The 23,129-nt window shown below is 36.9% G+C and overlaps 2 protein-coding genes across 2 annotated transcripts; both read right to left on the reverse strand.

The window, feature by feature from the left end:
- Positions 1 to 2,951: 2,951 nt before the first annotated feature.
- Positions 2,952 to 5,737, reverse strand: LOC149275891 (homeobox protein Nkx-2.5-like). The gene is made up of 2 exons (XM_089504190.1): positions 5,460 to 5,737; positions 2,952 to 3,498 (listed from the first exon to the last, which is right to left on the reverse strand). The coding sequence occupies exons 1-2, from the start codon at positions 5,735 to 5,737 to the stop codon at positions 2,952 to 2,954; spliced, it is 825 nt and encodes a 274-aa protein (XP_089360316.1).
- Positions 5,738 to 18,097: 12,360 nt separating this feature from the next.
- On the reverse strand, positions 18,098 to 22,720 carry LOC149275892 (stanniocalcin-1-like). The gene is made up of 4 exons (XM_089504200.1): positions 22,600 to 22,720; positions 20,570 to 20,712; positions 18,901 to 19,112; positions 18,098 to 18,368 (listed from the first exon to the last, which is right to left on the reverse strand). The coding sequence occupies exons 1-4, from the start codon at positions 22,718 to 22,720 to the stop codon at positions 18,098 to 18,100; spliced, it is 747 nt and encodes a 248-aa protein (XP_089360326.1).
- Positions 22,721 to 23,129: the final 409 nt, after the last annotated feature.

Below are 23,129 nucleotides of genomic sequence, written 5' to 3' on the forward strand. Positions count from 1 at the left end.
TGATCACAGACACCTGTGAACACAATATGATTACAAATAATTCATAAAAAAGGCAGTTGAAACGGTAATGTTGCACTCTAGGTGTGAGTAGAATAGCCGATTAAAGCCAAAACAACAGAGTAAATAAAGTCTCCTTTACATGGCATAGGTGGAGCTGGGCAGAACTTGGTCTGGGTACCAACTGATCATACATACTCACTCCTATCTACTGTACCTTGCATCTTGGACAACTGGTATACACTCCAGAACTTTGATAGGTCTGTGTGGCCATATCAAAAAGATGAAACTGTAGCCAACACCTCTTGCAAGTATCACCTCCACATAATCCTCCACCAGTGATCTAGCCTGTGTCTTCATGTTCGCTTCAATAGACATGGTTTCACGTTGATCAGAATGCAGACACATACTTTTCAGGGAGGATTCCCATGAGATCATTTGGAGAGTATACATTTAAATTATTAATCAAGTACTAACCAACATCAGAGGAACAATGTTTAATAATTCCATGTTTCTAAATAGGAGACATACTTGAACGAGCATGTACAACAAATGGCCACACTTTGGGGAATGTAACAACTATATTAATTATCCTGTGGTAGGTAGAAGGAGTATTCAGTCAAAGCTGATAGCTTTTTTTAGGGCAAAAATAGAAGAAAAAAGTTACATAAACGTTTGGGACATCAGCGGTCTCCTGTTACAATTCTACACATACAAATCTACATGGGATCATCTGAATAATGAAAATATTTAATATCATTTATGTGGTCTATAGTTGTAAGTAGATACAAACTTAACAACTCCAGATCTAGACTTCACAACCCCTAAATATTTAAATTTTCTTTCGCTTCGTCATCCTTTTATCAATCTATATAGCATCAAATAATATCATGACTCTATGGAATATAACAAAGAAATGTATATGAAGTCCCTCAAAGTGTCTAAACCTTTCTCTATTACCGCCCCTCTGTTTCTAACTCTCACTTTAACATTAATATTTTTGGTTGTGCTTATTTAACATAGCATAACATCAGCAATCTGTGTTGTCTTTAGAATCTCTGATTTACATATTATAAATAATATGGTGATCTTCAGAAAAGCACTTATGTTAGGTATGGACTCCATGGCAGGTCCACTATCTCTGAAGTACCAATTCTACCACATTCCAACGAAATACTTAATAATATAAAATAACACAACGGTCTGCTGCCCTCCAACACTGCATTATTTCTTACATTTCTGAAATGAAAATAGTATACCTAAATTATCCTCATCTGATTTGGTTTTCAATAAAGTCATTTTATGAGATTTCTGTATTCTTAGAATCTTACTTTGCATTTATGATATGTAAATTGGGTTTAAAATTCCACATTCCCCTGATTTTCCTAAAAGGTTTCCTGTTTTGCTAAGGTCATCCCTGCCCCTTTCATTCAATATGTCTCCTATGGCTTGTATACATAAAGCTTCTTTTACTATATCTATCTATATATCTTTCTATCTTTCTATCTATCTATCTATCTATCTATATATTTATATGTATGTATTTTGGTGCGTTTCATCCTTATGGACTGGAACTTTGGTAGTTGCATTAAACCACATCGCTTTAAAGTCGACCACGTGTGGCTGTGGTTCTCCCACTAACAGTATTCCACCGTAACTAATCCCACAGACCCAGATCTTCTATAATTATATATGACATCATTTTCGATTTGGAATCTTCAGTTTTCAGTTTTAATTCTCAGAGAAAACTCGCATGACTTGTAAGCACTTCTCCTGAACTATGTATGTACGGTATATTTCATTTTGCCTTCTTGTATTATTCATCTTTAATCTATTATAATTAACATATTGTTTCCACATTAAAATACATTTAAAAATAAGGTTATTTTTGTTTTTACTGTAAATCCGAAAAATGGAAACCTTAATAATAATAATAATAATAATAATAATAACAGTAATAATAATTTGGCAGGACTGGCGTGAAACTCAGGGTTGCACATAAATCTTGGTGTTATATAAATAAATGGTAGTAATAATAATATTAATAATAATAATAAAAACTTTTTTCAAATAATATTAAACATATTGTTATTCTGCAAAGAAGATATTCCAGAAAAAATATATAGATTTATGCCTCAATGTCCTATCTGGAGGATCTATGAACCTCTTTATCTAATTAAACTGTATTAACAAAATCAAGACTTCTTGATGTCAGTATATATATATATATATATATATATATATATACATACCTTATACCATCATATCACAGAAATAATATCTATTTTATATTTCCATTAAAAAGAAAAAATACATTACTAAAACAGAAAAAGGCAAAAAAGTAAATCATTATTTTTGCGGATCTTTTTATTCTAACACCCATTTTTTAAAATATATTTATCCCGGTCCAGACTAATTCTCCAAAGGTTTAAATCCGATCTAGTTCCTCATAATAAATAGTCGAGCAGAATAATTTTCGAAATTTTCAGACCCAAAACATTAAACGTATTTTTTCACAACCTGCAATGAATTATTAGCTTTTTTATTTTCATACGAAGAATATCAGTATAATAAATTTACAACATTTTATATAATTTTACATACATACATACAAAAATAAGAATATCATCAAAATGCTGTTGGCAACATATTTTTCAGAGGTTCAACATTCGAAATTGTTGTTTTTTTTAACATAACCAAAATAGCAAAAAACATAAAATAAAATGTGTTGGCGTTTGCATGTAATTTCTTATGACATCTTGTGTCTGTCATTCGTATATACGGTATATATATATATATATATATATATATATATATAATTTGCATTGTAAAAACACATTTTGTACAATATTTTATAGCGAGCGCCATACCTCTCCAGGGCAATAAGGTAAAAGCCACTACTATGCATTGTGATGACAACAGTTCGGTCGTGCTTAGGATGCCTCAGGTTCATGTCACCAAGCCCTGATGCCCTGCAGAGCAGCTTGTATATGTCCTTGTTGGGCACTGCCTGGCACTGCTGAGATGTTCATATTTACCAGCTGAGCTGCTGGGTTGACACTGGCTGGCACAGCTGGGGCACCTGGGTAATACCCACTGTTGCTGTAGGTACCATAGCAGACAGGGTAAGTGTACGGGCTGGTGTTGTATGGGGCAGAGAAAGTCTGTGCACTTCCAAGGCAAGGTTTCCCATCCCTAACCAAAACTGGCACTGCCACCCTGCGGGGTGGGGGTGGATGGCTTGCTAGCTCTAGGGATCTGTCTTGCTTCTGCCTCTTGCACTTGTATCTTCTGTTCTGAAACCAAATCTTGACTTGGGTAGAGGTCAGTTTCAAAAGGGCTGCCAGCTGCTCCCTCTCTGGGGCAGATAGGTACCTCTGCTGCTTGAATCTCCTTTCCAGCTCATACACCTGGAGCTGGGAGAACAGGACCCTGGGCTTCCTCCTCTGCCTCTGCTGGGGGCGATCAATGGGCTCCAATCTCCTTGTGCCACCCACAAACCTCCCTAGAAATGGGCAGAAAAATAGATATAGTAAATGAAGATTTTTTGCGTTCAATTTTAACCCCCTGAGTGACAAGAAGGGAGACATTCATTGCTTTTCATTTGCTTGCACCAGGATATGTTTACTGCAGCAGCCACAATGCTTGTATAGTTTCTTTCTTTTCATTTTTTTGCTTTATAAAAAAATAAATATATGATATATATACACACACATATATGTGTGTGTGTGTGTGTATATATATATATATGATATATATAGATATATATACACACACACACACACACACACACACACATATATATAAATAATTTCAGTCGACTTTTAATGTCTTAAATAATAAATAAAGCAGTGCACAACATAAATATGTTAGATAAATATTAATGTATATGATATTGTGCCTCTCATGTTTCTGAATTAAAGCGTGTGTTTATAATACTGTGTATATCTTTATATTTAATATTTGTATTAAAATATTAATAGTAAAAAAATATATATTATTTCCCATAGATACTCTGAACATATTCAACAGGCATATATTCATTCCATAATCAGAATATAAACTATTTCGTCTCCTTATATTCTTATTCTTATATACATGAATACATGAATTTGTAAGTTCAAAATAAAAAAAAATAAAAAAACAAGTAATCAATGGTCGCAGCTGTAAGAACTGAAATTTCGTTCCTGGGTATGAGAATTAATTACGAGTAATAACTTCAGGTGTAGCAGTAAACATATGTTATAATATTCTACACTCTGATATAAATAAAGCATAATAATGCTTACCTAGTTACATTGTTGTAGGATTAGAGATATATTGTGCTTGCATTATTAAACAGACTGTATATAATACTGAATAAAGAAATATCCAATATCCAGTTACCAAGCCTTCTATCTAAATATTCTCTTCTGAGCTCTGTGTTCGATTTCTATTCATCTTAACATGTTATACAGATGGTATGTAAAAAATGAATTATGCTACACACAAACACTCTTATTTATGAAGATAAAGTTACTATAATGTACTCTCTCCCAGCTTACACACACACACACACACACACACATATAGATGTGCTGTTAACGAATAATTACCGTGTAATTTATATATTAATTTAATTAGCCTATTATCACAAAAATCTTACATCTTTTTTTTAAAAAAAATATTTAATTCTAATTGTATGCAAGACCCTAAAATTCTAAGGGGTGAACATTTTCCGAATTAATTAATGTAGTTCATTTGTACTGATATAACATATATACTGATACTGATATATGCTTTCGATGTATTATATAATATACGAGGACATGTTAATACTAATATTTAATGTGATTGAACTGAACGAAATATTCGTAAAAATACGTTAAATCGAATGCAGGAGTTTTCGCTATGAGCTTGATAAAATGTGTCATTATCGTTACACTTTTATTGAAATAATATATCATTATTGTTACACTTTTATTGAAATAATGTATCATTGTTTTATTTCTAATGTTTTCCATTTCAGTCTATATGGGAGAAGTGGTATTAAATCACGAATCAGCTGAATCTAGCCTTATCTTTTCTAAGAAAAATACAATGAATTGAATACGGTATTAGAAACACCTATTCATTGATCTACAGCCATACAATTATGCAATACATTAAAGTAAAAAAATAATAATAAAGAAGCATTTTAATAATACAAGTGTAACTATAGGTGAAATAATTACATTGTATCAGATTGGCCTTCGACTGGTAATACCTGTAACAGCTTTTGAAGGAGTACCTGGTTTCTACATTTTGGCACAGTGAAAACCAAAAATGATCATTTCTTGTAATCACCTGGTCTCTCTTTGGAATAAATTGTGAAATTAAAGCATATATAGACACATAATAATATAATTAGAATGCTGGTATCTCCAAGGGTAGTCCAATTGCTCAATGAAGTCCTGTTTTGTATGGATAATGAATGGTTGCACTCACTTTGATCCTGGTTCTGATCCGGATCTTCTCCGTCAGGAGATTCACAGGAAGGTCTGAAGGTCCCACTCTCCCCACATTCTCTGGAGGTCCCACTCTCCGCAATTTCTTCTCGCTCTTTGTCCCGAATAGGAGCTGGAGGTGCCTTGGTTTCTTGAGGGTTAATACATATGGACACCAAAGGTGTCTCCTCCTGGCCAGCAGGGTGATTCGTGTGATCCAGCCTTAGAATATCTTTAACCGAGAATGGTGTGGTAGTAACAGGGCTGGGGAGCATGTTTGGGGAGGGTCACAGAGCAACTGGTCCCCAAAAAATCGCAAAGTAGGAGGAAGGGATCATGGAGCACCCTGGGTGTTCTCACTGCACACCTGGGAGATGGTGACCCCTTTGTAGTTGCCTCCTCTGACGTCTCTACAATGAAGCACTGCTCGTTTTCAACTTGAGAGATAGTTTAAAGCTCCTCAAAGCCTATTGGCCAATATCCCACCAAGAGTCGACCCCTCCTTGAGTGATTCACACAGACAGGGGCCCATCCACATTCTCGTTGCACAAATACAGGACCGTAAACCTCTTACCTGTGTAGAGAAAGGATTGCTATTGTGAGCTCTGAGCACCTTATAGAATAGACTGTATCCTGCAGTAAGTCATCCAACCCCCAGCACTGCAGACAGACACATACAATACTTACCTGGGAAATCCAGCCTCTTAGATCTGCCATTGAGAAAGATTTCTAGCACAGATATATCAGGAAATAATCTGGAAAAGCAAATCAAAACACATCAAGGGCAATTATCCAGAAACTAAACCAACTGATTAACTAGGACTGACAAGACACTTTTACATTTCCTCCAAACTCTCATTATTAACACAGGAAATGGTGCAAAAAAATGTGGTTTAAATAATTCCACAAATACGCAGAATATAATCTATTTTCAATACATGTAGTTATTTACATATTATTATTATTATTTTAGTATTAGTAGTAGTAATAGTAGTAGTAGTGGTAGTAGTAGTAGTGGTAGTAGTAGCAGCATAATTATGTTTTTTTTTAATTACCCTGAAATGCTTTCTGATGTGCTGTAAATATGTTGCTGTTTTCAGTAAATATTTTATCAAACATTTATTTTCCTAATAAAATTACCTGATATCACAAAATAAAATATTTTTCTCAAAATGTTTAATTAGTTAATTAATTTAATGTTCACATCAAACCTTTACAACAAAAAGCCTGTCGCTGTCTGTATTATGAGTAAATATATTGGTAATTTACAGAGAGCAATGATATATTAGAGCATTCAAAATAAAAGTTAATAAAACCTCTTCTAGCTAATAAATCAAATAAAATGTCAGTGTTAAATATTTAGGATGATCATAGGGAAATCCGCTTTGGAGGTGTCCCTATTCCTAACCAGCAGTTGCAGGTAGACAGTGGGTTTCATGCTGGGTGTTTGTTAGTCTTTTACAAACTGATCAGTGTTTGTTTTTCTTATCAAACAAGTACTTGTAATGTGACAGTTCAGTAAAAAGAGAGACTGAACAGTTGATAGGTAATCCAAGACCCTACATCCATTAGGAGCACATTAGGAAGGTGATAATAGCACTTAGATTCCACTAGAGACCCCCTAAAACACCCCAAATCTAATGTCACGCTGTTTAACTAATTTTAACCATTACAGTACTCTATATTTTGCTATTTGCCCCTTTTTTTTTCATTTAAGGGGTTAATTACAAATCATTGAATGTGTCTTAATACCCCAGGGTAAATGCTAAATAAGAGGTGGAAATTTAAAAGCTGCTACACATACGACCCGTGCAAAGGTTTCTGGTGGATTTATCACAGTGCCTCTCAACCTCTTGTCTAAGCACCCTTTGGCATATTTCAGATGGGTTAAGATAGTATACCAAAAAGCTGTTTAATTTTAAAGTTTAATGGAATTTGTTAGGAATATTTCTTTGTATATTGTACAGTTATACTAATTTTGCAACCTTTTTTATTATCCATTTATCATCTTATTCTTTGGGGTAAAATATCCTATTAGAAGCATTGTCACAAACAATGTGTATGTTTGTGTATGTCTGCTAAGAGCTGTGATGGCAAACGTTCACCCTTTCTTTGACACATCATGGCTTAATCACTAGCCTCTGAATCCTCATGCCATTTATTATCATTTGTATTACTGTTGATTGATTTATATCATATTGTGATATTATGCAGCTCAGGACATAACAAGGAGTGCATCACAGAATCTTGGTGAAGAGGGACCAGCTCAAAGGATGTTGCATGGAGAGGTGCTGGTTCATCCATGTGACTGGTCTCATGAACAACCAGCACCTGATGGTGATCAGTGTTGTAATCCATCAACAAACTCATATGCCAGATATTGGCCAAATTCCATGTACTTGTGCAATGAACACCCACCAAGACAGACAAGAGCAAACAATGTCATAGATGTTGCTTCTGTCTGTCAATATTTCTAGTCTTTTTTTATTATCTTTTTTTTTTATTTTTTTATGTATGTCATGGAAATAGTCAGCCCTACATATGTCAATGCTGCCTGCATGCTTCCTATGCCAGTAACATGTCTTCTTCAGTAACTTATGAGGTTTCAGAACCTAACACAAGTTTCATAGTAAAGTTGGTAAACATAGATGAAACTGCCTGCTACCAAATGTTGAATGTAAGAGTGTTTTTAGGTTAAGTGTTTATAGATCTATTTAGCACTTTGTAGTTTGCAATATAAAAGTACAGTAGCCTCCTGGGCATTCTGAATGGGTAGAGTAGGTATGAGTGCATTAGCAAAATGGGTTTCTGCCCTACATAGCTTATAGTCCAAGTCTTGTTTTAGGAATGGTAGTCAATGAGTGTGAGTATCCTCATTTCATGTACAACCACCACTACTAATCATTAAATTACAGGATTAAGATGAGTGTGGAAGTAAATGTGTTTCTTATATCCGACCTCTTATCTGAACTGGACTTTTCTCATCCAGGGCAGTCATTTCAATTAAAATTCCCTTCCAGTGCAAGGCTTGGTGTTTGTTGATGGAGGTGACAGAATGGAGCCAGTCACTGATATGGATCCTGCTTAGGAGGGATAGGCACAGATAGCCACAGGGAAGACTAAACAAAGGGAAAAGCCAGGGAGGAGAAGGATTTGAACTTCACAATCAGGAAGCTAAATAAATACTATGCAGATCCTCTTAAATGTGGGGAAATTTTGGCAATTAAGGGTTATCAAACCCCAAGTACTCCTGCTTGTTTGAACTACAACTTTTGGCTATGCAAGTGAAAACAACATGCATACTTTCACTGAGATATTGTTAAAAATAATTTTTTTTTTAGCTTGTGTGAGGATTATGTAGCCAACCTGTGGTTCTTCATGTTTTATGGATTGAAGGAGTTTTAATTTAAGAGCTGTAGCTACATAGATGCAATGCAACTAAAACCTCCTTAATAGTTGGGACATTCTGGAGTTGTAATCTATCAGTTTCAAAGTTGGATCCAGAGTATGTTTTCTGGATTTAAACTCATTTTAAGGTATGGTTCACCCCATGAGTCTATTCATCACAACATTAAACCTCATCCTAAGAATTCAACAAACTGCTACGCTTGTCCTATGGCTGACTTCTGTGTGTTGAATCCATAGGTATTTCAATACAATTAGCTCACATATTAGGATTATTTACATCATGCTTCCATGCCTTCAAACATTTCAAAAGGCGAAAAGGGACAGGGACTTTTTTTTTAAGGGGGTTTAAGGTGTGTAAAGGGGAGGTGCCTTTACTAAAACTTTTTTTGGTAACTTTGTGATTGATTATATATATATATATATATATATATATATATATATATGTAAGGCACTGAGAAGAAAAATAATAGGGATAATGTATACACAGATTTATGTTCCTGTTTCTATATAAATAATTGTCTATTGGTTAAAATGGGGGGCTATAAGAACCCAAGGAATTAATTTAACAGTCTAATAATACAATAAGTCAGATATTGTCTTTTTAAAGCCTCCTGTCACACAGAGGTATTTCTTCACCACCTTCTGATAATGTGTTAATTTCACCAACTATAAATTGAGATTTCACCGTACTATACATTGATTAGGATTTCACAGTTACCAGCGTGGACCTCATCCAATTAAGTTGTGGTTGCTGCCAAAGTCCACTTTAAACAGCATTGGGCTTATTTGCCCCATAACAGTTATCTTGGTCAGGTTTTCGTTTTGGATCACCCTCCTGTCACTGGAGTGTGACTCCCTTATGCACACACAAGTGTTCGATTGACTCTAAGTTCTTGGCCTTGGAGTCTACATACTGTGGGGGATGCCAGAAAAACATGTGTGTTCTTGTACCAGCTGTTCTGCTAACATGATCTCTTTGTATCTCTGAGTGTGTCTTCATAAGGCTGGCTATTAATCCAACAGCACTGTACACAGCCCCAGCATGTAACCAGCTCATATTACAGGCTCCAGATGTGTGCACAGCAGGTGTAAGTGGATGATTTCCACCAAAAGGCATTATGGGCTTTTTAAGTGTATGTGTCATAAACACATTTACCCAACTTTGTCATATTTAATCTCTTACAAAACTAACACTTGACAGTTAAGTTGGGCTATTTCTCCGCTGATAGGTGCTTGGAGGCTCAGGTTGCTCCAAGTCTGGGCAGGGAAGCTGGGTGGGGACACAGGACCACTTTAAACTGGAGATAAGAGGCAGGGATAAAGATGGGGTGCAGAAAGACAACCTCTTTAGGATAATGCCTGGTACATATTCAATCAAAAATGCTCAACCACTTGAAAAAAGGGTGTACTAGTTCTGCTGCATATTAAGCAAGTCTCTCATGTGTTACAGGAGGTGAATGGGAACTATATTAGCATATTAGATTAGACTGAAGGCACTTTCCTAATGCATTCATACCTATAGCACCCCTATATAGACTACAATAATTACTATAAATGATTGCACTTATAGTTACCTTCATTTATAGTCTTAGTAAAGTTAATTTGTTAGTGCTGAAAAATGCATACATACACACCTACATATATGTATGAAACACCAGATTCATATAATGAAATATATATTGATTACATTAAATCATAGATCACTCTTCTGTACCTGTATGCAGGTAGTGATGACAGTATATATATATATATATATATATATATATATATATATTTTATATACATATCAGGTATTATTCCTGACTCTCTATATACAGGGATTGTTGGGTTTCTTTAGGCATATAAGGTTTTGTAAAGTATAAATGTGTTCCTTGATTGCACTAAATGGCCAGGCAGGTCCCTATATATAGTGATATATATTGTCCTGCTGGGGCTTTAAGTACAGACAGAAACCTTACACCCTGTGCTGCTGATGGAGAGATGGCGCCAGAGGTGCGAGATGCTTGCCTAGGATTGTGGCAAAAGCAGGAAGGAGGAGAACAAGCATTATCCTCTCCTAATGACTCTTATCTGCTGGAGATAAGAGCCTCTACTTTCTGATAAAGCCCCCTCAGTGACATTAGTGGCCACAACGTGTCCCTCATTAGCCCTGTCACCCACCTCCCCAGAATAGCAGCCCTGTGGGATCTCAGCATTTCCTGTTTGGTTTCTGGTAGGACTGATGAGACCACAATCCCCAGCTTTATCTGCAGATAGGACTTCTAGTTTGGGAAGTTACCAGGGCTTTATTAAAATAGGAGGCAAAAAAAAGGGGAGGGGGGAGGTTAGAAAGCTCCCACAGGATTAATTCGGATTAAGTGGATCTACTTAGACCATCTTCTCTTGTAAGTATGCCTTGGACCATACCATTATTTGGTATTATATAATATATTCACACAATGTATATGATAGACATAACATTTTTATATGAATTATATATATATATATATAATACTTGTATGTATATATTTATATATGCTCTCAAATATTAACTTAATAAATATTTGACATATTTGTAATAAACTTTGAATTTCATGCACATGAGTTGTATTTATTTTTCTATTAGTAGTAAACATTGAAAATATATAATTTCTGTCACATGCATATTGCTACAAAGTAAACCTTTACATTTTGCAACATTTTATTTTATTTAAACAGTGCATTTGTAATTATATATATATATATATACTCAATCTCTATCTATCTATCTATTATCTATCTATCTATCTATCTATCTATCTATCTGCTGTTTAGAACGGTAATCATAATTTTGGACAATTTTTTACTTGTTAAAAATAAAAATGCAGTAATTTTAGGTGAATTTTGTATTGTACATAAAAACTTTTTATATTTTAATTTGAATTACTATAATTAATTGTAGTGCTGCACTTTTAAACAATGATTATTAATGGTGCTACAAAGAAGAAATGAATCCAATTTCTTCATTTCTGTTATTCTTAGCTTTAGCTAGGTATACAAAACTATAAATAAACCAAAAAAGGCTTTGGACTGTAAATTAGTTTAGCTGTAAAATATGTACATTAGTTTTGCATTTGTTTGTGTAATTTCAAAGCAGGGGTATTGTAAGCGATTTGTGTGATGGAATCCCCAATTTTTATGCATTAGATAGATGTTTTTTGAATGGTATTTTCTGGGCATGCGCTGAATTCTTGCCTTGTTCTTTGAACTCATGACCTTATAGATGGTAAATTAGTAATATATTATATATTATTTCATAATGTATCTAATAAGCAGGGCTCAATGCCTCTCCTTCACCTCTATCTCTTTCTCTCCCTTCCCCTCTCTCCTCTGTCTCACTTGACACTTGAGGTCTACTATAATACAATATAATATCAGTTTGAAAGCCATTCACTAATACGCTTACCTGCAGAGCTTAATTCTGAAACCAGAGACGCCAGGCACATATGGAATTGCTCATAGGAATCCTATTTATCAAGGCGATGCTTCAATCGTTTACATATAAGTAATGATGTTTTCTTTTTGTAAGAATGTACGTATACATATATGTGCTCCAACAAGGCCTATATCCCAGTTAGAGAGTCGTGTGAGTGTGGAGGGATTCAACAAACACTGGTTAACTCCTGACCCCTTTAAGTCAATATTACTCTTGTTATACCTTTTGTGCGTTGGATTGGAGATATGAATATTTATTTACATTCAAGTGGTGTAAAAGTCAATTTACCTGAATTAAGTATGATTTATTTTAAGAGTACAACTGAAAGATTTTTAAGATTAAACAAAAAACGCCATTACTCTATGGAGATGGAATGCGGAAATCTGTATTGTTGATGCATCATTTTGTACTAAATCCAATATTAGTACTACAAAATTACACAGTACTGATACATTTATAACATTATTAAGTATATATTGGAACAAACTCACATTTTGATATTTATGCCCTCCGGGTGCCAAATAATGGTAGGGGGGCAATTCCTTCCCCAAACAACTAAATGGTGCTATCACCATAAACATAGAAGAAACAAACAAATAAAACTAACAAGACCAAAGTAAACGTGTATGGCATTAGTAAATACAGTGCTGCACATTCTACATTTATTCAAGAGCTTTAAATGAACTTTGATCAAATAATCTAACATAATTGCCCCCAACTCACCCGTTTCCTGAAAAAATTGACCTTTTCATTTATCTCTACAGTGTACCACATAACACATGGGGCAATATTTCAATGAATAATTACAGGGCTGCCATCACAGTTTTGAGACCAGTATTACCATAAGATCCAGGCCCACTTCTCCATCAAGTTAATTTCTTAAGGTTCTCCTCATATTAAAATAAAGCCTACCACTCTTGCCCTAGATTTCCTGGTCATGGTTTTTTTTCGTGTTAAACCCCCCCCCCCCCTTTCCCAGGTCTCTCATATTTACAAAATGTTTTTTTTCTTTAAAAATACCACATTTATAGATGTTGTTTTTTTTGTTTTGTTCTTTAAAAAAATGGTTCATTCCCCATGTCCACCCATGTTAGCCTGTCCATCCATCCCTTCCCTGATCAGCTGCAACCAAACAGAAGCTTCATTTGAACATTGGTACCAAGTTCAATCATGGTCATCCAGTTGCAACACTTTTATGAGAGCCTAACTTTATTATGTTTAAGTATATTTGCATGATAAAGCTGACAATGTTGAGTGGACTGACAACTTCCTAGCACAAGACCCATACTTTGTGTTTACCAAATGCTCCTATAAAGTGAAGGCTTAGACAAAAACTATCTCCAAAACTGTAATAAATGAGTAATAAATGACTTCAGGTATGGCTCAATTGTACCTAGACATTGATCAGTCAAGTACTGAGGATCTCTTTGACCCGCCATATGCTAAGGTGGCTGAGCTTACTCTAGATTGATGATATGATCACCTTCTGCACAGACCACCAGCCGGTGAAAACATTCATCCAGACCAATGAGGACTTCAACGGAGCTTCAGGAGCAAAAGTCAACTGGGGAAGTTGGAGACCATGTTGTTTGGCCAGTGGGAAAATACCTGTCCTGTTTTTGTTTCCCATCAAGACTTCATAAAGGTCCCAAGTAGTGCCAGATTTGGAATGACTAAGCTGTTCTGGCGACAAGGCTAGCGGGCCACTTAATGGTGTTCAGTATATGCGGCCAAACTGGACAGTGTGAAGTGCACCATAGTGTACAAAGACCCTCACAAGAAAGGAAAGGGGTGTCTAAAATCTATACTATACCGAGAACCTTCTTTGTGTTTAGCTTTGTACGCAGGACTCTTTAGAGATGAAAGCTCTACACACAACCTAATGTCTCCTTTTTACCTATTTTACAAAAAGAGTATTTTAGGGGCTCCCTGCTGCCTCAACAAAGTTTGGTTTTTACTGTGTGTGAAATTGCCCTCTGCCGTGTTGCAGTACTTGTATGTGAAGTATGTACATTGATATTGTGTTTTTAGTTTGAATAACATTTATTTTTTATGAGAACTAAAATGCTAGGAGGGTTAATGGGTTACTTGTGCAGAGGAATTTTGGTTAGATCTTGACTGCCTCATCCTATATAGTAATCTAATAAGCCCTGTTCTTTCTCATTTCAGAACTTCTTAAATGTTCATATATTTATTAAGTCAACTTAATGAAGGATTTAAGAAAATGACAGGGTTCCTTTAATGATGTTACAAGTATTGAACAACCAATTCATTAGAATAATTTTACACATGGAGGTAAGTAGTGAGGGGGATTGTGCAAGCACAGGCGTGTTTCACCAAAACATTTAAAAAATTGCACACATATCAATTATCTGCTCTAATGCTTAAGTCAGGGTTCTTGGATTCAGGTGAGATTTGACACTTTACACTATAACAGTTTATACTAATGTATAATCGTGCATTATATTTATTAGTGATAATAATCACGTTTTGTGCTATAGTTATACTCACAGCCTAATATAATACCTTGCTATCATTACTCATGGTCAAAATCTGTTTTAATCATATTTTTTGCATTGAAAATAACAGAAACTGTAATATTATTATATAGGATGATAACTAATAGGTTTTATATGACAATGAGCACAATGTTGCTTATTTTATAACTTTTGCTGTGTAGCCATAGCATTATTGAGTGTTGAGCCTTGTTTAGGTTCAGATTTAATTTTTGGGTAATCAGGCTGCCTTAGCATCTTTAAAATAAATAAATGTCTGCTATATCTATTTTTTTGCATAATTTAAGCTTGTTTCCCTATATTTATTTTTACAAATAGTATTATAGTTTGCTTAGCTTTGTTAAAGATGTTCATAATTTCAAAGTTTTCATAATTTTTAGATGGCAAAAAATAAATAAAAATGTTTAAATAAATTGAACCAATAAAATGTACACCATCAGCTAATAATATTTTTTAAAGCAATGTAATTTCATTCTGAATGCAAGTTATAGGAATATATAATTAATTTCACCCTGACAAGATATTATTTTATGCATACATATTAAAGATATAAGGTACCTGTTGGAATAAATCATTTATTGATTTATGTAGCGCTATCATATTCTGCAGCGCTGTACAATAGATAAACAGGACATGAAAAGTAATAGAAACAAAAGGTAAGAAAAGTCCTGCTCCAATGAGCTTACAATCTAGAAGAGAAAAATATTGGTCTTTAATTGTTATTAAGCTCTGCTAAAATAGATGATACAAAAATAATTTATCTTAATCATTTCTTTTATTCTCTGTTTTAATATAGTGTGTAGTTTTGAATCATTTAGCTGACATATAGAACTTACAATTTACTCCCAATTAAAATGGGTAACTCATAAAATAGACTACTATTAGATTATTATTATTACTTAATATTTAAAAAGTATATTTAAGAAATTTGAGACACTTTCTTAATAACAGGATTTGCTCTAAAGATATATTTGATTACAATTTATGTATTTTGTTTATTTATTAATTTAAAAAAATTCTGCATTGTTAGTTGTACATTTTGCTTATCATTCATCAATTCCTTTTTTTAATGTGCTGTTTAACTAAATGCAACCAGCACTAAAGCCATCATTCCTAGTGCGGTCTAATACCCAAACCCTTCTAAGAAGCAATTCTTCAATCATGGATTTTTTTTGCCTCATTCATAATTTTTGCTGGGATGACTTGACACCAGGACACCAGGAACCAGGTTGTTACCATAAAGACTATAAAACAGTGTGTGTGTGTTATTTTTATATGATTAACCCTTCAGTGAACAGATCTGCTAAGATACAATATCTATACTAGTGAGGGATATTAATATTTTGACATATTTTGAAGTAGAACAGCCCCTTTAATGGGCAAACCCAATTTAGTTTCACTGGTTAATGTGTGTTACACTATTTTAGATAAAAATGATACAGTTGCCATATTGACCATTTATTTATGGGCAACTGTGAATTATACATGATCCAGGAAAGTCTTAGGCAAATTATGGCCAGTGGTCTATAAAATGTATAACATAATGAAACTGATTCGCTGTATTGGCCTGCCATACAAGGGTGTTGAGCACTATGTACAATTTACAGGAGTCCAAGTTTAAATGGCAAATAATGTAATCCTAATTAAAAGGGACAGTAGAACAGTGAGTGGAACAGTCTCACAGCAGAGGCGGTAGAGATTAATGCAGTGGTGGAATTTAAACATGCATGGGATAGGCATAAAGCTTTCGTGAATCTAAGATGACATGAAGGACTGGTTAAGGTTTGAGTTGCAGGAAAAAATGGGTTGAAAGCCAAAAAAATATATGTGAGCTCTAGCTTTTTTGCAGAGGCGAAGCAAGTTCTTCTTCCCTGACATGTGCTGCCGGTGGAAGCCAGTTGTGTTTGTAAGACCTGGCAGGCTTCACCATGAAATGCGACTTAGATAAATGATGTAACATTCTCTGCTATTGTCTGCTTTAGACAGAAGGTCTGACTCCAGATCCAGTAACAAGTCTGTCTGTGTGGGGCTCAACGACAGACAGAAAATTATAGGCGTTTATGATAGGTGACACAAAAGCCAAATCCTGGCAATTAATCAAGAAGAGTAATGTTTTACATCAAGAAAAAAATATTAATGCAGAATTACAACACTGCCCCCTTGTGGCAGATAGAGTAAAGTTTTAGAAAAATGTAAAGTTGGGGTTGAGACAGAACACAGGTATAGAGTCCTTTGGTTCATTCACTAATCCAGGAGAGTTACACATTTCAGCAATCAGGGATAAAACTAATCTAGATTTCAACAATAAGGAGGCATCTAATTATTCTGTTAAATGTATTTTATTAGGTAAGCCAAAATAAGCTTTTAACATGTCAGGCTTAACTAAATTTAAAGGGACACACCAAGGCTGAAATAATAATAATATGTATAGTTGCCATTTAAATATATATTAAAAAAACATGATAAACAGTAATTCTTCAGTGTAATACCCGGTTCTTTTATCTGAATTAAATTTCCAATAATTAAATACCAGGGATACAGGTAATAAAATCAAACCCATCGTTAGGAGCAGAAATGCCGATTACTTATACAGTGATATATAATGATGGCTGTTAAAGATGATGGCTACCTCAACAAAACATCACACTTAGAAAAGGTACATACATACACCAGATACAATAAAAGGCCGACTGTAGGACACAATTTAAATAAGGCGACACTACTTTTTTTGGATACACTTTTACAGTTAAGTCTCAAGATAAAAGCAGGATCTTTTCAGAAATGCCACAGACCAAGCCAAACATAACATCATCACAACTGTTATTAAACTTGATTTTAAGGGGAAATACATAAATATAGAGAAAGTGTTTGTTTTTTAAATAAAAATAATAAATACAAATAAAATAAGAACAATGTTTCACCTGAGTACCATAATCAAGCCACCTGAAGAACACAGCTGCTTGAACACAGGTGAATAGCTTAAAAAAATATTATTGGCCAGTAGGGGGGATTTGGGATAAAGCTGCCTTTGAAAGTTAGGTATCAGCCATGGAAATATAACATGGAAAATAAAAATTAAGTTTACTGATACATTTGCACTAAATTATATTTATTCTAAAACATATCTAGAAAGTAATGTTATCTGTTCTTGTTTTTTTTTAAGAAGCACTGAATTGGCCAATTGCTTAGAAAAGGGGGCGTTTGTATAAAGTTCTAGGTCATTCTCCCAGTTCTGGCTTCGCAGATGTTCCTGGAGGTTAGTCCAGTTCCAAGGAGTCCTGGTTGTATGCGATTGGACCCGAGCTCTCGCTGCGAAGACCGCCAAGGTAGATCCGCAGCGTCTGTGGGTCTATGTTCCTCTTGCGGTTGAAATCCGCCTTGGGTTGAATATGGAGGCACTTGCCACTTTGCAGAGCTTTGAACAGGCTGGCGAGGTTGGGCCCTATGTGATCCATCAGACGGCTCTTCACAGCCGATACGGTGTCATCGTCACACTCCAGGAGGCTCCGGAGGAGCTTGTTGTAATATCTGTGTCAGAAGACATGGTTACTATCTGGTTAGAGGTGCAAGGAGTGCCATTTAACGCATGTCACTTGCCCCAGAAAGGTGGCAGCCATCACCATAAGTGGCTATATTAAAGCAATTAAAACAAAATCTAGGTGAGAATCCCTTAGAAACCTCCGGGATTATTTAATTAACTTAATTACAGCTTCTGGTAAAATAATTCCGCGTGTGTGACGATTGCAAATCCCGCAGAGCTCTTCCTGGTATCAGCCGGTGTTGGCACCAAAGAAAGAGCTCTGAAGCCACACTGCGGCGACTGAACGAAATAGCCTGGGATAAACCGATGACTAGGTTTTGAGGACAGTACAAAACGTCTAGACTTTTGATCGCTTAATAAGGCGGCGTCGTTAAAATTAATAGTTTCAATGAACATAAAAATGCAGAATTCTAAGGAAAAGCAAAATAAAACCGGGATTTATTGTAAACCGCCAAGCTAGTTTCTGGTGTCGTTTCCAGGGATGTAGAGTTTGAATCATGGGGCCAAACCAGTCCTCACCTGTTGGGAAAGAGATGTGGCAGATGTACGACCTCCGTGATTGCGTCCGGGTTGTAACGAGCCACCGAGCAGATATCCAGCTTGGCGTAACATTCCTCCTGCACATCAGAGATCAGTCTCTGCAGACTGGAGCAGCGGCGCATGGCCAGGAACATCTTGGTGGTTATACCAGTCACTAGACACTTCAGGCTTTCCTTCACAAACACCTTTCCCTGCAGACGGAGCACAGCAGATCAGAGCAGCAAATGGTAGTCGCGCTGTTTGAGCCCAAGCAGGTACTCATACTCACATCAGATCACATTCTAGGAATATGTGAAGTAAGCTGAAATGATGTAATTTGAGGCTGATGTTGACCTTAATTTTTAGACATTTAGACTTCTTATTTAAGAATAATCACCCAGCCTCACACTATGGAGGAACAGACCTCGCTGGCATTGCCACAAAGAATCAGCTCAGTGTGGTATTGGAGCTGGGAAAGTCATCCAAAATATAACATGACCGCCAACCATGGCGACCTCCGGGTCTTCAGATAAAATAGGCTTTTTGGAACAATATAAAATAAAGCAATACCGAACTATATTATTATGCTCAAATAAAAAGATTTGCTTCCCCTCTAAACATGATATTTTATAGAGCCGGTACCTCACCACACTTGTGTTATTAGAGGCCGGCTCTGTAAACAGTGTTTCTACCCCAATATACTATTTGAACAATGCTATATTGGGGGGTAGAAATACTTCTTGGTGGTCTAAAATCATAATAGTGAGAAGGCAGTATAATGTAAACCCGAGTCTGTCAAAATGTACCGTATTTGCTCGACCCCCCCAAAAAAATGTGAATATTAAATTAGGAAAAAAAAGAAAAGGCCTGAATATAAGAGGACCCTATAAGAAAAAAGTTTTACTGGTAAATATTAATTCACATGTAAACTATTTTTCATATTTAATAAAAACTATGATTGAGAAAAATATTTTTTTTGTTTTTTTTTTTCCTTTTATTTGCTAACCTGCCCCCCAGTTATGCATATCTGCCCCCCCAGATATGCCTTATACCCCCTATATGCCACTCTGCCTCCCTGATATTCCTTTTAACCCACTATATGCCACTCTGCCTCCCTGATATTCCTTTTAACCCCCCATATGCCACTCTTACCCTCCTTCGACTTACCAGTTCTTCCCTAGACTTGTCCCCCGTGCTTCAGATTCCTTGGTGTCTAGTGGGGCAACCTCTGCTGCTGCCGGCACTTCTGCCAGGGCTTCTATGAATAAGCACCGGAAGCTCATGTGATGCCGGCGCACAGTCATAGAAGCCCCAGAGGAAGTGCCGGCAGTAGCGGAGGTTGTCTTAAACCTCCACCGGCTGCCAGAGAGGAGGATCCGGGTCCCCTGCAGCGCTGTGGGAGATCTGGATCTTAGTCTTGTAGTCAGACCTCTATTTCGAAGACAACCTCGAATGCAAGACGATGGTTATTTTTCAGAGCATTTGCTCTGAAAAAAAAAAACCTCATCTTATAATCGAGCAAATACGGTAACTTGAAATCTGGTCTAAAATGGAGGCATGATGTCAGTGGGAATTGCTGTAGGCTGGGTTGAATAAAACTCTAATTGGCATTGCTACAGTCCTATCGCATGCTATCGATCTAGTTGCTATCATACATTAGTCTCTGTACCTGCGTGTCGAACTTGGCCGCACTGTGTAGAAATGACTTGCAGATGTCGTACATCCCGTCCGTGTCACAGGTCGAGTTTTCCAGGCAGGCAAAAGCTCCACAACCCACCTGCAGAGCTCCATTCAGGCAACGCACCACTTCTACTGCGGGGAGCGCAGAAGACAACATCATGAGAATTGTACAAAAATAAAGTGAATAACGGTGCTTCTAATAGATATGTGGATAAATAAAATATATAAAGTGAATATAAAAAATAGCTGCCAGCACCTAACACATAACCCCTATGTGACAGTAAGACAAACAAAGGATAAATAAAGTGCAGCGCCTTCCTGAGGTTCAACATTGAGATAGACTGAGAATGGCTCTCAACAAAATGGAGGCTCTTTGGCTGCAGTGGTCGAATGGGGATGACACTCAGAGTGTGAAGTAGATAATCTAGAAGGACCATAACTCCCATGGGGCAAGAGAGGGGAAGCTACTCCAGGCACTCGCAGCAATGCCCGTACGTGCCTGTGACGACAGTGTGGGCCACAACCTCCAGCCCTTCAACGGGTGCCAAGGGTCCAAGTCAAGGCTAGCAATTCCAGAGTAGCAGAAACCCAGTGGAATCTCTCAAATTGGAAACATTTTACCGTGTTAGAGAGACATGAGGTTTCTATGGTGACTAAACCGGACCTCGACGCCCCAGAGTGCTGCAACATTGCGGAGCTGCTCTGCATCCCTGACATAATCCTGTTTGCTGTGCTCAACATCCAGCTGCTACCAGGTGGACCTTACGCCAAGCCTAGTCCCCAGTCTGCGGCAGAACAGAGCTGTACCGAGTACTTTTTGCTTATACAGCTAAAGTACAAGCTATGGACGTAGGGCAGGAATGGATAACCCTTGAAATGGATAACACCCCAACTTCATAGCATTCTTAGATGGATGAAGTGGTAGCCTCTGCGCCTGGCCCATCAATAAGCGTTGGTGGCATTTCATCTGGCAAGGAAATACTTGGAGGACAATACTAAAAAGAATACACATTAAATAAAGGTTCACATTGGGCACAGGACCGGTCCCAGATTGAACAGTGCTACAGGCGAAAAGCCCCTTTCTGAACCCAAACCAGTCCTTGCCGTGTCCTTTCTATACTTTTAGATCTTGTTTGCATGTCCTCCACATGTGTACCAGGCTTCTACACATGGGGTCTAGTCTCTGGGGTCAGTCCCTCCGCCCAGGTACCCCAGAAATCTGTCTAAGTCCCCTGGCACTAGGACCAGCCTAGGCTGAAACCAAACACTAGGGGGGTTTTTGTTGAGAAACGCAGGTATAGTTTAGCAGAACGCAACGGGATGCAGACCACTTGTAGGTCGTAGATATTGCCCAGCTGGGCAGACCTCATACGTCCATCATATACCAGGCTGATGGAAGGCTGGCCCATGAAACTCCTTTATTGCACAATAATGATATTATCTGCCCCGCACCCACCATCAAAGATCACAGGTTCAACCTTCCCTAGATACCCCCTTTTCACTACATTAAATAAAACATAAGCCCACTTCTGAAATGCAATCACTCAGGACACAAGCACAATCTAAAGGGAGAGTGGTGTCTGAACATGTCTGAACCAGAAATTGCAAGCATTCCAAAAGAGTAGTGGGTTAATAGACTAGCTTCCCAGCAGAGCTATAACTAACGGATAAACTATGTACCTTGCTCATCTGGCTCCTATTCGAGTTACACCAAGTGTTTCACAGAACGGACGGATAAAACATGTAAACCCCCAGATGGTCACTAAATTCTAGGTTCCCCTCCACAGATCTCTCACAGCATTTAAAAGTCAGACTGCTTATACATCACCCAGCCATGCTTGCCTGAAGAGCTTACATTCCTTATAGAAATTATCTATTTGGACTTATAGGCATTCTGTAAACTGTGGTATCAGTGGCCCTAGGGGCATTCTAGATCAAAAGAGAGCTACATCTAAACATTATTCATTTCCCACCCCCTTCACCAGCACATGCCCCTTGCCCATCGTCCTGCCCCCTTACCCGAAGACTGTGATGCCATCCTCCCCATCCTGATGCCCAGGGAATCATTCTGCTCCGTGTCATAGGCAGCACTCACACCGATCAGCATGAGGAGACCGAGTACCCTTGCCATGTATGCCATTCTCTTTCAGCCTGCCTGTATCCTCTCTGCAGGTTGGTGGGTTATGGTCTCTACCTTTATACAGATGACTTATCGACACGAAACATCGGCAGCCAATCGGGGCTGTCATTCCACCAGCCAATCAGGGCTAAGACTCATTCATTAAAAAAAAGTAGGAAGCCCCCACCGCAAGATTTCCCGACAATTTAGACCACCTGACTGAGCATAATTTCTTCCGATTGCTGGGGGAAAGTGTGACATTAACCCGTGATCTGCCGGCAAAGGAGGCTGTCACCCCTTCCTGCCACCTGTCACCCTATACACTGCAACATGCCAACTATCGTGACATAAGAACATGGATATCAGGGCTAAGAGCACTGTGAGTGGTATATTACTGTTACATACTGTATGTGTATATATATATATATAT

This window comes from Sceloporus occidentalis, unplaced genomic scaffold, assembly GCF_023333645.1.
Source record: "Sceloporus occidentalis isolate IW3139 unplaced genomic scaffold, rSceOcc1.0.p SCAF_259, whole genome shotgun sequence".
Taxonomy (NCBI): domain Eukaryota; kingdom Metazoa; phylum Chordata; class Lepidosauria; order Squamata; family Phrynosomatidae; genus Sceloporus; species Sceloporus occidentalis.

What these genes read in the sequence shown, in the direction of transcription:
- LOC149275891 (XM_089504190.1), bottom strand. Translation starts at nt 5,737, where the DNA reads ATGCTCCCCAGCCCTGTTACTACCACACCATTCTCGGTTAAAGATATT. An exon ending in CAGAACCAGGATCAAAGTGA is followed by an intron (nt 3,499 to 5,459) that starts GTGCAACCATTC and finishes ATTTCTAGGGAG; the next exon opens with GTTTGTGGGTGGCACAAGGA.
- LOC149275892 (XM_089504200.1), bottom strand. Translation starts at nt 22,720, where the DNA reads ATGGCATACATGGCAAGGGTACTCGGTCTCCTCATGCTGATCGGTGTG. An exon ending in GATGGCATCACAGTCTTCGG is followed by an intron (nt 20,713 to 22,599) that starts GTAAGGGGGCAG and finishes CGCTCCCCGCAG; the next exon opens with TAGAAGTGGTGCGTTGCCTG. An exon ending in CGGCCAAGTTCGACACGCAG is followed by an intron (nt 19,113 to 20,569) that starts GTACAGAGACTA and finishes CTCCGTCTGCAG; the next exon opens with GGAAAGGTGTTTGTGAAGGA.